This window comes from Dermacentor silvarum, chromosome 6 (assembly GCF_013339745.2).
Source record: "Dermacentor silvarum isolate Dsil-2018 chromosome 6, BIME_Dsil_1.4, whole genome shotgun sequence".
NCBI classification, from domain to species: Eukaryota; Metazoa; Arthropoda; class Arachnida; order Ixodida; family Ixodidae; genus Dermacentor; species Dermacentor silvarum.
The window spans coordinates 176,033,373-176,046,649 of record NC_051159.1 but is presented as its reverse complement, the minus strand read 5'-3'; the positions used below and the strand labels follow the sequence as shown (position 1 = coordinate 176,046,649).

Genomic DNA, 13,277 nt, shown 5'->3' with positions numbered 1-13,277 from the left:
GCGTCAGTTGATATGAATAAACGCCACCCCACCGACGGCTGCGAAAGAGAACAGCGTGCAGTCATGCACTTTCTCCCTTTCTCTTTTGGTGCGGAGGTGCGGACGCGGTGCCGGACAGCGCAGAGGCCGCAACTGGGCTCGAAGAGTTTGAAGCAGTGGCGCTTTTGTGCTTTTCCTTCTTTTCCGCGTGCCGTCGGCACAATGGCTGCTGTGCTTCGGGCCGCGTTCTTTGTGTTTGCGCCATTTTTCCTATTTGCAGCGAGCTATGTCTACCAAGATACGATCTCAGCTGATTCGTGCGACCGTACGCCGAGGCGCAGGAGCCTCCGTTATTGCGTCTTCCGTCGACTGCGTTATCGGTGCTGATGGCACAGGGCGATTGTCGGTTTCGCTGCTGGAGTCACACGGTGCAAAGTAGCGCGGCATGTTCAGTCGGGTGCTCCTCCGCTTCTCCCGCTAATCGCCGTATTTTTCTTGCCGTAGGAGGCTTACACTTCCGTATTCCGAAGGCATGCTTCGTCCAAAATTTCTTCTTCAACGAGCGATGATCCATCACTAACCTGGCAGCTCTCAGCTATCCGAATTCTGCGTGTCAAGTGAAGACGCCGGCGTGGTTTACGAAGTAGACAGCTGCGGTTGCCATCTTGCCCCTGCCACAGCAGCAACCAATGGAGAGACGCCTTTCAGCATGGCAGCCAATCGGAGGCCCGCTTTCATCGGAGGGCACGTGTGACTGCCTATCGCAGACCCGCGCTTCCTTTGTGTTTGTGCGTTTGTTACAAGATGGCGATGATGGACGAATTGAGAAGTGGAACGTCTAAACTTTGAGCTTTCGAACAATACCAAGATGGCGGCGCTCCGTGTCTCCGTGAACTGCAGTGATTTTGCGCGATTGAAAGCTGTTTTCTCACCCTGCGCACTAACGAATTAATCTTTTTCGGCCACTTTTAGTGTGTTTTCAGCCAAACCATTTTGATACAGCATAGATTAGGCGTTGCAGATACCGAAACGCGTGGTTTTCAAAAATCGATTTTACCCGCGATTTTTGCAATCTGATCCCCGCGTCCCCCCTTAATTTGGCTAGCTTTAATTGTGTTTTGATGATATGAATTTCGGCTAATACGAATATGTGACCCTGTGAGATTCGTATCATCGAGATTTCACTGTACTTGTTTGTATCCATAAGTGACTCAGTTTGTTTCTGCTGCTCTCTCATCACTCATCACTGAGTTTCGATGACGCCGCATCTTCTCACTTACGGGCTTGTGTTGCAAGCCAATCTTCGCTGTGTATTGGCACTTCTATGGTTCACGTTTCTGGGCAAGATGTTTGTTGTGCTTGTTTATAGTGCTCCTCAGTGCACCTCTACCTGATATTGTTCTGTATCATGTTTGCAAGTTTGCATGTGCTTGCATTCTAAAGCACGCTTTGCTCCATATCTAAGGTGTTCCTGCTCCACTCGATGCTGCTGTATTTTTTGGACTCTGTACACACTCTGGGAAAGAAAAGTTTGCTTTAATGCATGTTCTTAATTTGGCAGGTTATATATGTTTACATCAATTGCTGGGGTATGCATGAGGAGGAGACAGGCGCTGCCAGTCATTCAGCACTTCAGAAGCAGACAAAATGGCCATGTCCACTGGTGAACACTTACAGAATACCCCCCTCCCCCAGGTTGGCACTATCTCTGAGATCGGCATATTGGGCAAGGGAACGGACAATACAGTAGAACCTCGTTCAAGCGTTTTTGAAAAAAAAAAAAAAAGCACAAGAGAAAACATACGATCCAAAGTCACTACAAATTTTGACTGACTAAACTGTAGTTGACATCTACGTAACGCTTAAGCGTTACGTAGAATCATTGCGGCGCGAGATGCACATTGTCGTTTTCCTATTGCGTAGGGTTTTAAGAAAGCGAATAAAAACTGAGTTCATGCCGGTGTTGTGACGTGAGAGGAACGGGCGGGCAAGTATTGAGCAGAAGCTGCTGCGGCGAGTGGCTACGGTTCTCATCACGTGCCTCGTGCCTTCTCTTGTTTACGTGGGATCTAGCGGCCGGAAAATGCATCATACGATCGCAGTTTGGCAGTGTACCGAACATTAGTGCAAAAGTTCCTGTTTTCTGAGAACATGTGAATCAGTAAAAAAAGAAGCAAAACTGTATAGGGTCATTTTTTGTGTTCCTAATAGAGAATGTTGGATTAAATCGGTTAAATGGGATTGTATCAACGAGGTTATACTGTAGCTGCAAAGTGGGGGGAATAGGCAAAGAAAGCTTCGCTGTAATACATTCAAGCAGCTACATTTGTATGCAGTCAGATTCACCTTTGATCAAGTGCAAAGTAGTAGTCTATTATTTTCTGCTTTACCTTTGGATCATAAGTACAGTTCTTGATCCTAGTATGTGTTCGGCACTCTATTTGTGATCGCAACAGTTTCATTCAGGGGAGTCGCAAGAAATGATGATGCCAAAATTTTTTTCATTGTGAGCCACAAATCTCACTTAATGCGAGTGTGTTGGTGCGGTACTACAGTGAAACCTTGTTAATTCAGATTTCACGGGAACGAAAAGAATGTCCGACTTACTGAATGTCGAATTATCGAGAGTGTCAATAAAACAATAAATGCTTACTGCTTCAACACACATTCATTTACTGAATGAATGAGCAAATCCTGTTTCTGTTGTGCTCAAAAGCAGTGCGGAAGCTGTAATTCTCGTCATCTCGTGACTGATGGGCTCTTGCAGCGGCAATGGCTTCACGACTTCCTTTGCAGCGCGGTCGCGGTGCGCACCTTCATCTGAGACACGCTTATCACTACAGCGCGCATATCCTGATTATTTTTTTCACCATTGAGCTGGTTGCCAACAGATCGTGCGTCCATCACATGTAGCTGATGCTTTTCATCCTCAACAGCTTTGCACTAAGTCAAAACGAAACTACCCGTTTCCCGCAACAACTGCGGACGATACCGCGACCGCTGTCGATGTGATCATGGATGGCGACTGCGCAGTTGTGAAGGCACCTGGCCAACGCGGTGTTATAAGCGTCGGTAAATGCACCAGTAAAGGCTTTAAAGGCACAGATAGGCATGAAGCGTTCTGGCATTGCTGTCATTGATGTATGATTTCTGCTGATGACTGTTGTGATGCGGACTCCGTCGCTTCGTTTCAGTTGGACGCTAGCGCCGTTCTTGCTCTTTTGCGTCGCACATTTGCGGCACTCGCCAAGCTCCGAGAGCTGTCCGAATTAATGAGAGTTTATTGTATTAAATGATGCATACCCCTGCCAGGACTAGAGGATGATTTTGAATTATCCGATTTTCTGTATTCACTGAGTGTTGAATTAATGAGGTTTTGCTGTATATTTGAGTTCCATTATGGGCGTCAGTCAGCCTCTAGAGTCTGTAAAGGAGTACGTTTATCTTGGTCAATTTACTCACAGGGGACCCAGATCATGAGAAAGAAATTCACAGAAGAATAAAATTGGGTTGGAGTGCATACGGCAGGCATTGCCAAATCCTGACTGGGAGCTTACCACTGTCGTTGAAAAGAGAAGTGTACAATAATTGCATTCTACCGGTGCTAACATATGGGGCGGAAACTTGGAGGTTAACAAAGAAGCTCGAGAACAAGTTAAGGACCGCACAAAGAGCAATGGAACGAAAAGTCTTGGGACTAACGTTAAGAGACAGGAAGAGAACGGTGGGGATCAGAGAACAAACGGGGATAGCTGATATTCTAGTTGACATTAAGCGGAAGAAATGGAGCTGGGCAGGCCATGTAATGCGTAGGATGGATAACCGATGGACCATTAGGGTTACAGAATGGATACCAAGAGAAGGGAAGCGCAGTCGAGGTCGGCAGAAAACCAGATGGGGTGATGAAGTTAAGAAATTTGCAGGCGCAAGTTGGAATACGCTAGCGCAAGGCAGGGGTAATTGGAGATCGCTGGGAGAGGCCTTCGTCCTGCAGTGGACATAAAAAAATATAGGCTGATGATGATGATGATGGGCGTGCATTGATGATTTCTTGTTTCATCTTTTCAGGACAATTTCATGATGATGGACGATGCTGTGATTTGCATCTGCTTCAGCAGGGATTCTGAAATGCTGGCTTCTGGAGGGCAGGATGGCAAAATCAAGGCAAGGCTGAATGTTGTGTGTTGCGCTGCAATTCCGGCATTGAATGCTGCTTGTAGTTGATGTTTCTTTGGTGACTTGCACATGCGAATTCCTTTGTTGGTACTTATTACATATACTAGGGGTGTGCCCAAAGTGCAACAAGGCACTTTTGACTCCTTCACGCAGTGAGAACCCTAGACACATATTAAAGGGACGAAAAAGAAACTTAGAAAATGGGTGCGAGCTGTGGCTTGGTGTTCATGGTACTACTAGCACAATGTGCCAGGAAAGATTGCACTAGCATTGACCTTTTACAAAGTGTTTTCCGAATTCACAACATTCCGTCATAGTAGGGCAACTGCAGTGATCTTGTATTGCCTCCGAGATAATGGCACACTTTTGACTGGGTGCACCGTGTGTGGCATAACCTAACCTTGAAAACCATAATTTTGCTGTACTGCGTTCATTACCGCTTGCTGTCAGGAATGTGCTGAACAACTTGTTTACAAGCAGAGAATGCATTGCAAAAATAACCCTCGTTCCTCTCCATAAAATTTTCACCACCGAAGTCCTGGCTGAGGGTGAACTTTCCCAGAAACGTGCAATAGCATTCATAAGCCAAGGCAACAATTTGTGCAACAAGGCATGGGAAATGTTCCAGAAACCATTGGTGACGTTTAGTGATGTCATGTGTGGACACTATCAATGAAACATCAGTTCGCCAAAATTGTTGCTTTTCAGCATTCCCACTGTCTGCAGTTTAGGTAACTTAGGTTAGGTTACTGCATGTTAGTGATCTGTATTTGTGAGCTTTTGGGAAACGGATTGCGTACAGCTAAATGTGTCACTGTGCAGGTGTGGAAGATCCAGACGGGCCAGTGCCTGCGGCGCTTTGAGCGTGCCCATTCCAAGGGTGTCACCTGCCTCAGCTTTTCTCGGGACAGCAGTCAGCTGCTCAGTGCCTCCTTTGACCAGACCATTAGGTGAGCATTGCACACCAAAGGCCTTAATGGAGATGATTACAGTCCACAGCCTGGTGACTTTGACAAAGAGAAGTGTTAAGTAAAATAAATGAAAAATATGTCTGCAATTTCAAAAAATTATGCAGATCTCACTTAATATGGGAATTGAAGTTATGTGAAGTGGCGTGTGTTGAATATGGGAATTGAAGTTATGTGTGCAGTGGCGTGTGTTGACCGGCTCTTTGACTTTCTCAGTGACTTCGAGCAAGCGCTCATTGTGGAGCTCGGACATGCTGAGGCTCAAAAGGAATATGGGCTTGCCTAGCTGCTCGATCATGACGAACATGTTCCCCTTGCTCTGCGCCAAGTTGTACCCCAGTAATGTCCCATGCTCAAGCTGCTCAAGTATCCCTCTGAAGAACGCAGTGCCCGAGTTGATGCATTTCTCGACGAAGCTGCAGTTTTCAAAGAGCTTCTTTGAGAGCGTCAGGAGCTGGTTGGCATGCATGGGGTGGGAAACTTTCTTTTGAATCTCTGTTTTTGCGGAGACATCCACTGTCTGGTTTTCCACAGCCGACATACCAGAATCTTCTTATGCATGCCAGCTGGCTTGGTGCAGGTAGTGCATGAGAATCGGAGGCAAGAGTTGGATGACGGAGCTCGAATGTTGACGATGCCGTGATCATGCTGGCAACGTCAACATGAACATACACCTATCAGCTCAAGTTGTTATGCATTGCCAGCTCTGCTACCATGGAAGCTAGACAGACAGACCAACAGCTGAGTGTGCATGCATGTGTGTGTGTGTGTGTGCATCAAATTGCCTGAAGTTCGCAAAGAATATTTTGCATGAAAAGACAGAAAAATAATTTCATCTTTGCACTGCGCATGCCTGCATCAGCTGCGCATCACATTCGAGTTGGCAGTGGTGTGCTGTGTAGCGTAGTCTATTGCGGCCGTCATGGGGTGTCGCGACGAGCCCTTTTCCCGGTGCAACACTCGGCTTTTGGCCGAGGCTTAGCTCTCTTGGCCTCTCCACTGTGTAACTTCCAGCGTGCTAGCAGAGATGAAAAGAAAAAGAAAGCGATAACTCCAATTATAGTTGAAGGATACGAAACATTTTTGGGCCATGAGATTCATGAGGTGTGACGTCCTCTAATAGTGAGGCCATTCTATGATTACAGTGGAACCTCGATTACACGTCCCCCGGTTATGTGATGACCTGCATTTTACAATGAATTGGTTTGGTCCCGGCAAAACCCCTTATAGAAATAATGTATTAATAACCTCGATTATACGACGCAATTTTACGCCGACCCGCCTCGTACGACGCCTCTCTGGTGCCGTCCGAAAAAAAAAAAAATTCTAAGCAGACGCAGCTTGGCACATAAGCACCACTGCAGGCAGCTGATAACGGGTGTGCAATACCATGTTTACCCTAATGTAACGCGACTGCGATTGTAACGAGAGGGGCGACTTTCCAGTCACGCGAAATGAAGAAAATAAGACCGCTAATGTAATGCGAGATGAACGGAAAAAGAAATGGTACCTTTATTCAAGGAATCACAATTAAAAAACGTTCTCTTCACTCATCATGGTCGCCTGACGAGGAGACGGAGCTTTCCTTAAGCAGTCTTCTCGGGCGATCACTTTCGTGAAATTTCGCGTGATCGGCACTGAAAGCGTCCCCGACAAGTGTTTCTGGCGCTGTCCTAAGCTCACAATCAGCGCCAAGAGAGATGTTGGCAGTATAATTCTAGGGTGCCGGGAGGAGCCGAGTCTCGCGAAAGCGAAACTATCTCCAAAAGTGATCTCCCGAGAATTGTCATCTTCCGTGCCATCGAGCTTGTTTGAGAATAAAGTACTTCTTAAAAGAGCGCACAATCATTTCATTCGGGGTCAGTACCAGGCCACTTCATGTTGCACAGAGCCTTCCCAACTGTCCTCGCATTTAAAGTGGGCCTGCCGCTGGTCCGGCCATCCGCAAATCGACTCCTTGATGTCGAGACACCGAGCCGCGGCGGACTTTTCCAGCCATCTCGGCCATCAAATTTGCTCGTCTCTCAAAGCGACCGTCATACCAAATGCGCTACGTCGTGAATAAACGGAGTCGAACCGCAAAAGGCCGTAGAGTCGAACCGCAAAAGGCCGTAGGGTATTGCAGCATTGTAAACAATCGCAAGCACAGCAAAATCAGCGTCGATTCCATCAAAATCAAGTTCTGACTTCGATTGACTTGTCCATGGATTGGATCGAGACGTAAAGTTACAGGTTGCCAACGTAACGCTAAAGATTGTACAATTTAGATTATTTGTTTTAAGATGATAAATTTTGCTGTTATTCAAATGTAACGCGATGAGTTCAAGCAACGAAAATCATGAAAAGAAAAACCTCGCATTACAATCGAATAAATACGGTAAGCGCGATAGTGTTTAGGGCCCCGTGTCGCAGAAAATCGGGCGTCCGCAATCAGCATGTGATCATGGGTGGCGGAGAAAATCGTCCAACCACATCGACCGCGCAGGCCTTCCACGTGGTGCAAGGTTTTGGTGAAAAAAAAAATAATTTCTCACAGTGAAATCCGTCAGAAAAATGGTAAAGTACGATATACCATTCGGCGTCAGATTCGCCGTTGGATTGTTTGCCAATCGGCGTTGGATTGTAATTTCAATGTACGAGAAAACCTAATTCTGCTACGAGAAAAGTCAAACACAAACCCCTTTTCCAGCATTTCTACCAGACCTATGCACGTCAGGGCAATAGCAAATAATAAAATAATAAAGAATGGTGCTAGGGCCTTCACATTTTAATATATGACCACTTATATTGCCCCTGGAAAAATGTCTTTCCAGCAATGCATTTCAGTTTAAAAGTGAAGCCGACTTTAAGGGGATCGGTGTAAGCTTGGTCTTTGTAAGCTGGTTTTCCCACGCTCAGGGTTGCAGTGAATGAAGCCTACTTGCCGTATGCGAACGATGCGATGCGAACGGGTCCCGATAATGCTATCACATTCTCCTCTTAAAGGCGAAGCTTAAGCGTACTCCAATTTTTAAAATAATTTGATCTACCTTCCTTGGAAGCAGTGCAGGTTCGTGCCGCAGGCTTATTCAGGCGATCTGTACCCATTTTTGGGCAAGACTCTGCCGATATTCTTCGTTTTTACATTATACCGGATTATATAACGGTTTTTCGTGGTCCCCTCAAAGTCGTATAATCGGGGTTCCACTGTAGTTAGAAAAATGTTTTAGGGCCCTTTTAATCAATCCAGCAAACAAACAACTATGGTGCACTGAATTGGCCTTGATGGTTGCGTTCACCAAGTGCTATGCGCATCTTACAGGTTGCAGTTACACTGGTCCAAATTGTGAACACTGTAAGGTGCCACAAACACTTGCACATTTGTTTTGCATTTGTCCTTCGTATGCATGTAAATGGCAGAAGCTGGTCTTTAGCAAACCACTACCTGACGACTTTCTTTTGGGTTCTTGGCCTGATAGAAGCAGCACATCCATGATAATAAGTGCAGCTCTAGCCTTTCGACAAGTCACTAGACTGTCCACATGGATTTAGAGATGCCGCAATATGGTGGACTTGTATAATCAATGCTTAGGTTGAATTTTTGTGTTTGCACACTCACAGGATCCACGGCCTAAAGTCTGGGAAGCTGCTAAAGGAGTTCCGTGGCCACACCTCATTTGTGAACGATGTCATCTTCACACCTGAAAGCCACCACCTGCTCAGTGCCAGCTCGGATGGCACGGTCAAACTGTGGAGTGTCAAGAGCACCGAGTGCTTGAGCACCTTCAAGTCCCTTGGTGCAGCTGGTGGCATGGCTGGTGCAATGGGTAGTGACATCACTGTGAACTCAATCCATGCTCTGCCCAAGAATCCTGAGCACTTTGTCGTCTGCAACCGTTCAAACACAGTCTCCATTATGAACATGCAGGGACAGGTAAGATAATGGCTGAAGTCCCTATTGTGCTTATGGCAGCATGTGAGATGTGATGACCAGAGGCATTGTGCTGTGGAGGTGTAACCTAACACAATGGGAGAGCTGAAACAGCTTTGGGCTAGTAGTTTTTTGAACATGCATGTCGCATTTGTGAGGTGAACATTCTGAATGAGTTCCTTTCATTTTAACCTCTAATCACCCATTCCCTCATCAGCTCCTTACTGCTGAAATCTTGCTTAGAATTGAATTGCCACAATTGCCTTGGGTGGACCTTGTTCTGTTTTGCCACCTTGCTAATTTTCCATTACTTTATTTCCAATATAGCTCTGAACATGGTCATTGAGATGGAACGATTGTTAGAGCATACAACCAAGTAGTTTCTCGTCTACCCATAATAGAGAACATATAATGATCAAAACTTGCTGGCGCTTTTGCAAAATCATGCAATTCTTTACAACCTCACAGCAACAGAAAGCTGCCAGTGGCTAAGTTTCCTGTCCTCCTGCAGCATTTTTTTTTTGTCACAAGGAAAAAATTGTGTGCTTTGACAACTTGCAATAATTTGAACTCCCAGAGACTGTGGATGTTAGTTTGAATTACCTGAAGTTGAATGCGATACAGTGTGAAAGATAATTATAAGTTAACACAGGAGCAGCTATGCATACGGAAGGAAAACTGACCATTGCTGAGTTACGTTGCAGAGTCCTCTTGCCTACAAACTGCATTGTCAAAGCTGTAATTCCATGACCAAGGCAGTGGTACTACCTTGCAGTGATGTCCAGCAGTATAATACACTACAGCCTTAAAGGGACACTAAACGAAACTATTAGGTCAATGCAGACTGTTCAAATACTAGTCCACAAACCTCATAGCGCTTGTTTCGTGCCAAGACGACTTTGTTAAAGAGAAAATCGCCGCCCCCGAGCGGGGGAGCACTTATGTTGCATACGCCATCACCGCCCTTTGAGTAAAACGGTGCCCGACAGGCGGCGCTGTGATTTCTTGCACAAAACTCAAACTTGCGGCCATAGCGAAGCCAAAACAGAGCATAGGATACGGTGCTGCAGCTGCGTTTTGTCAAGTGGTGTGCACCGTTCGGGCATCCCGTGACATCACATAGACGTGGAAATCTCTGCTACTTGCAGTTTCTGTGAGTTTTGCGAGGCAGCAAAACAAGCGCAGCCATGCGCGATAACGAAACTACTGAAACGCGAATCTGCTGGTGGTGCAGAGTCAAGTGAAAACGAAACCTTTCGACTGCCCACCTCGTCAAGCGTAACATGAATGACTTCTTTTTTTTCTAAATATTGAATAAAACTGGACAAGTATAATTTTCTACCGTCTTATAATGCAGTGCAATTATCTTTTTATTATTGCAATTGCAATTATATGGACACACCAGGCAGATTTCTGCCGTCGCTGTGAGGTTCCGTATAAAGTCCAACGGCGATGAAATCATCGCCGTGCGCCGTATGCTGTATGTGCGAGTGAAAGCATGCGAGAGTGAAATGGCGATTGCGGCTTAAGCTTGCGCAAGCAAGGGAGGGAAGCAGGAAGGAAGCGCACTGTAATTTGTCGTGTGCAACGCTCCGGGGGCAGGGTAGGGAGAGGGGTGCATGTTCTACTCCTGGCGGCAGCGAAAACAGCGCACGGCGGACTGTACTTGACGCAGATGACTTTCAAGATGGCGCAGGCTCTGGGAGGAGGATAGGGGGGGGTTCCACGCCAGGTGGCCGCACGTGCCCGCGCGGGCCATTGTATCTTGAAAGCCATCTGCATCGAGGACAGAGTCTGCCGCACGCTGTGTTTTTGCGGCTTTGTTAGCATTGATGCGAGAGGCGGCACGAAGGTCAATTCGCTCGCTGTGTCCACGTTTCTTAACTAGCGTTTTGACTGTGAGTTTCCGTGGTCATCAAGTGAGATGTGTTCGTTTGCTTGTGCATGCGTGACACCATGCTTGTTCATTGAGTTACTATGCCTATGTTTACAAGTTTATATGGCCGATAAAATTATTATCCTTAATTTGTGAGAATACGCCTGAGACGAAGGCAGAGCTCTTGTATTGTCACACAGCGCGAGACAGCCCACGAACACCAACCTGACAAAATGATGATGATTATGAGGATGGGTATATACACATGAAGACGATGATGAACTGCACAGTTCACACTAACTTCCCACCCCTCACGAAAGCGGCCGGTAAGGCATCGAGTCAGAAACGGGTCGGAATGCCGAAGATACGGATTCAGGCGAGAGACGTGAACAATTTCAGTGCTGCGGCAACGGCGGTCAGTAACCGAGGTAACAGGAGCTACGCGATAGTTCACGGCAGATGTTCTTTGAAGCACGGTATATGGGCCGTGATACCTGTGAAGAAATTTTTCACAGAGCCCTGGCACTCAAACAGGTGTCCACAGGAGCACTTCGTCGCCTGGGAGGAACGAAATGACACGACAGGTCGCATCACAACGGACTTTCCTCTTGTCCTGAATGGTCGCGGTGTGGGCACGCGCAATTTCGCGGCAGTGGGCGGCGAACTCCTTTGGTAGAGATGTGGATGGAACAGAAGGCGTAGAGAGAAAGGTGGTGTCCAAAACAAAAGACGGTGCATGGCCGTACACGAGGTAAAAGGGGCTGTAGTTTGTTGTGCGTTGAACGGCAGTATTATATGCAAACGTGACGAAAGGAAGTACAGTGTCCCAGTTTGTGTGGTCGGGTTTCACATACATGGAGATCATGTCGGACAGAGTTCGATGGAAATGCTCGGTAAGACCATTGGTCTGGGGATGGTACGCAGAGGTGGTCTTATGAATGGTGTTTGAGGCTTGCAGGACTTCAGCAAGAACATGGGAAAGAAATGTCTTGCCACGGTCACTTAGAAGAACACGAGGCGCACCGTGGCGCAAGATTATGGCTTGCAGGACAAACTCGGCGACCTCAGAGGCCGCACCAGAAGGAAGAGCTGCCGTCTCAGCGTAGCGAGTGAGATGGTCCACTGCGGTGACAATCCAGCGGTGACCCGCGGGTGTAAGCGGAAGGGGTCCGTATAAGTCGATGCCCACGAATTCAAAGGGAATGGACGGGCACGGCAATGGTTGTAAAGGGCCGGCGGGAAGAGAGGTCGAACGTTTTCGATGTTGGCATGACGCACATGAACTGACGTACTTGGCAACACTAGTAGACAGGCCAGGCCAGAAACAGCGAGTCTTAATGCGGTCAATGGTTTTATGAAATCCTAAGTGGCCAGCCGTTGCGTCGTCGTGAAAACCTTGTAAAATTTGCAGTCGAAGTGAGCGAAGGACGACTGGGACCCATCGGTGACCGGTAGGGTGGTAAACTTGCCGCAATAATGAGCCATCATGAAGTTTAAACTGTGCCAGTTGTCGTCTTAAGCGGCTGTTGGGAGGATGGAATAAGCCAGTGAGCCGGTCGATAATTGTGCGGCAGTACATATCTGCACGTTGGAGGGAGGCGAGGTCTTCTGAGGACAGAATGTCGACCGAAGTCACGAACCTTACCGGGGCCATGGTTGGCTGGGCGGTGCCGAACGGAGGGAATGTGAGACATGGGCATTTGGCGACAGCAGGCAATGAGATAAAGCGTCAGCATCTTGATGTTGCCTGCCAGACCTATATGTGACAGTGTAGTCATACTCCTGCAAACGCAGAACCCAACGGCCGAGGCGTCTGGACAAATTCTTCAGGGAGGACAACCAACCAACACAGAGCATGGTGGTCAATCACAATTGTGAATTGGCGGCCATATAAATAGGGGTGAAACTTTTGTATGGACCATACGATGGCGAGGCATTCTTGTTTGGTGATAGTATAGTTTCGCTCAGCAGGAGAAAGAGTACGACTCGCGTAGGCCACGACTTGCTCTTCAGACACGTGGTTCCGCTGCAGCAGGACAGCGCCTATTCCATGCCCACTGGCGTCAGTGTGGAGGATAGTAGAGGCTGTGGGATCAAAGTGACGAAGCACTGGTCCTGATGTGAGGCATCGCTTGAGGGTGTGAAAGGCGGCTTCACATTCATCCGTCCAGGTAAAGGGTGTGGTTGTGGTCAGGAGTTTATGAAGAGGAGCTGCGATAGTCGCGAAGCCACGGACAAAGCAGCAGAAGTACGACGCTAATCCGAGAAAGCTGCGAAGGTCTTTAGGTGTGGTTGGTGTTGGGAAATGCTGTACAGCAGCGACCTTGTCGGGATCTGGCTCAATGCCGTGCTTGCTGACCACGTGACC

The 13,277-nt window shown here is 47.3% G+C and overlaps 1 protein-coding gene across 1 annotated transcript in view; it reads left to right on the top strand.

The window, feature by feature from the left end:
* The window catches only part of LOC119456433 (WD40 repeat-containing protein SMU1), a 37,984-nt gene that overhangs the window by 9,557 nt on the left and 15,150 nt on the right, over positions 1-13,277 (top strand). Inside the window, exons 6-8 of the mRNA XM_037718169.2 lie at positions 4,048-4,143; positions 4,978-5,105; positions 8,724-9,036. Coding sequence (XP_037574097.1) covers positions 4,048-4,143; positions 4,978-5,105; positions 8,724-9,036 — 537 coding nt within the window. The remainder of the gene's footprint in view (positions 1-4,047; positions 4,144-4,977; positions 5,106-8,723; positions 9,037-13,277) is intronic.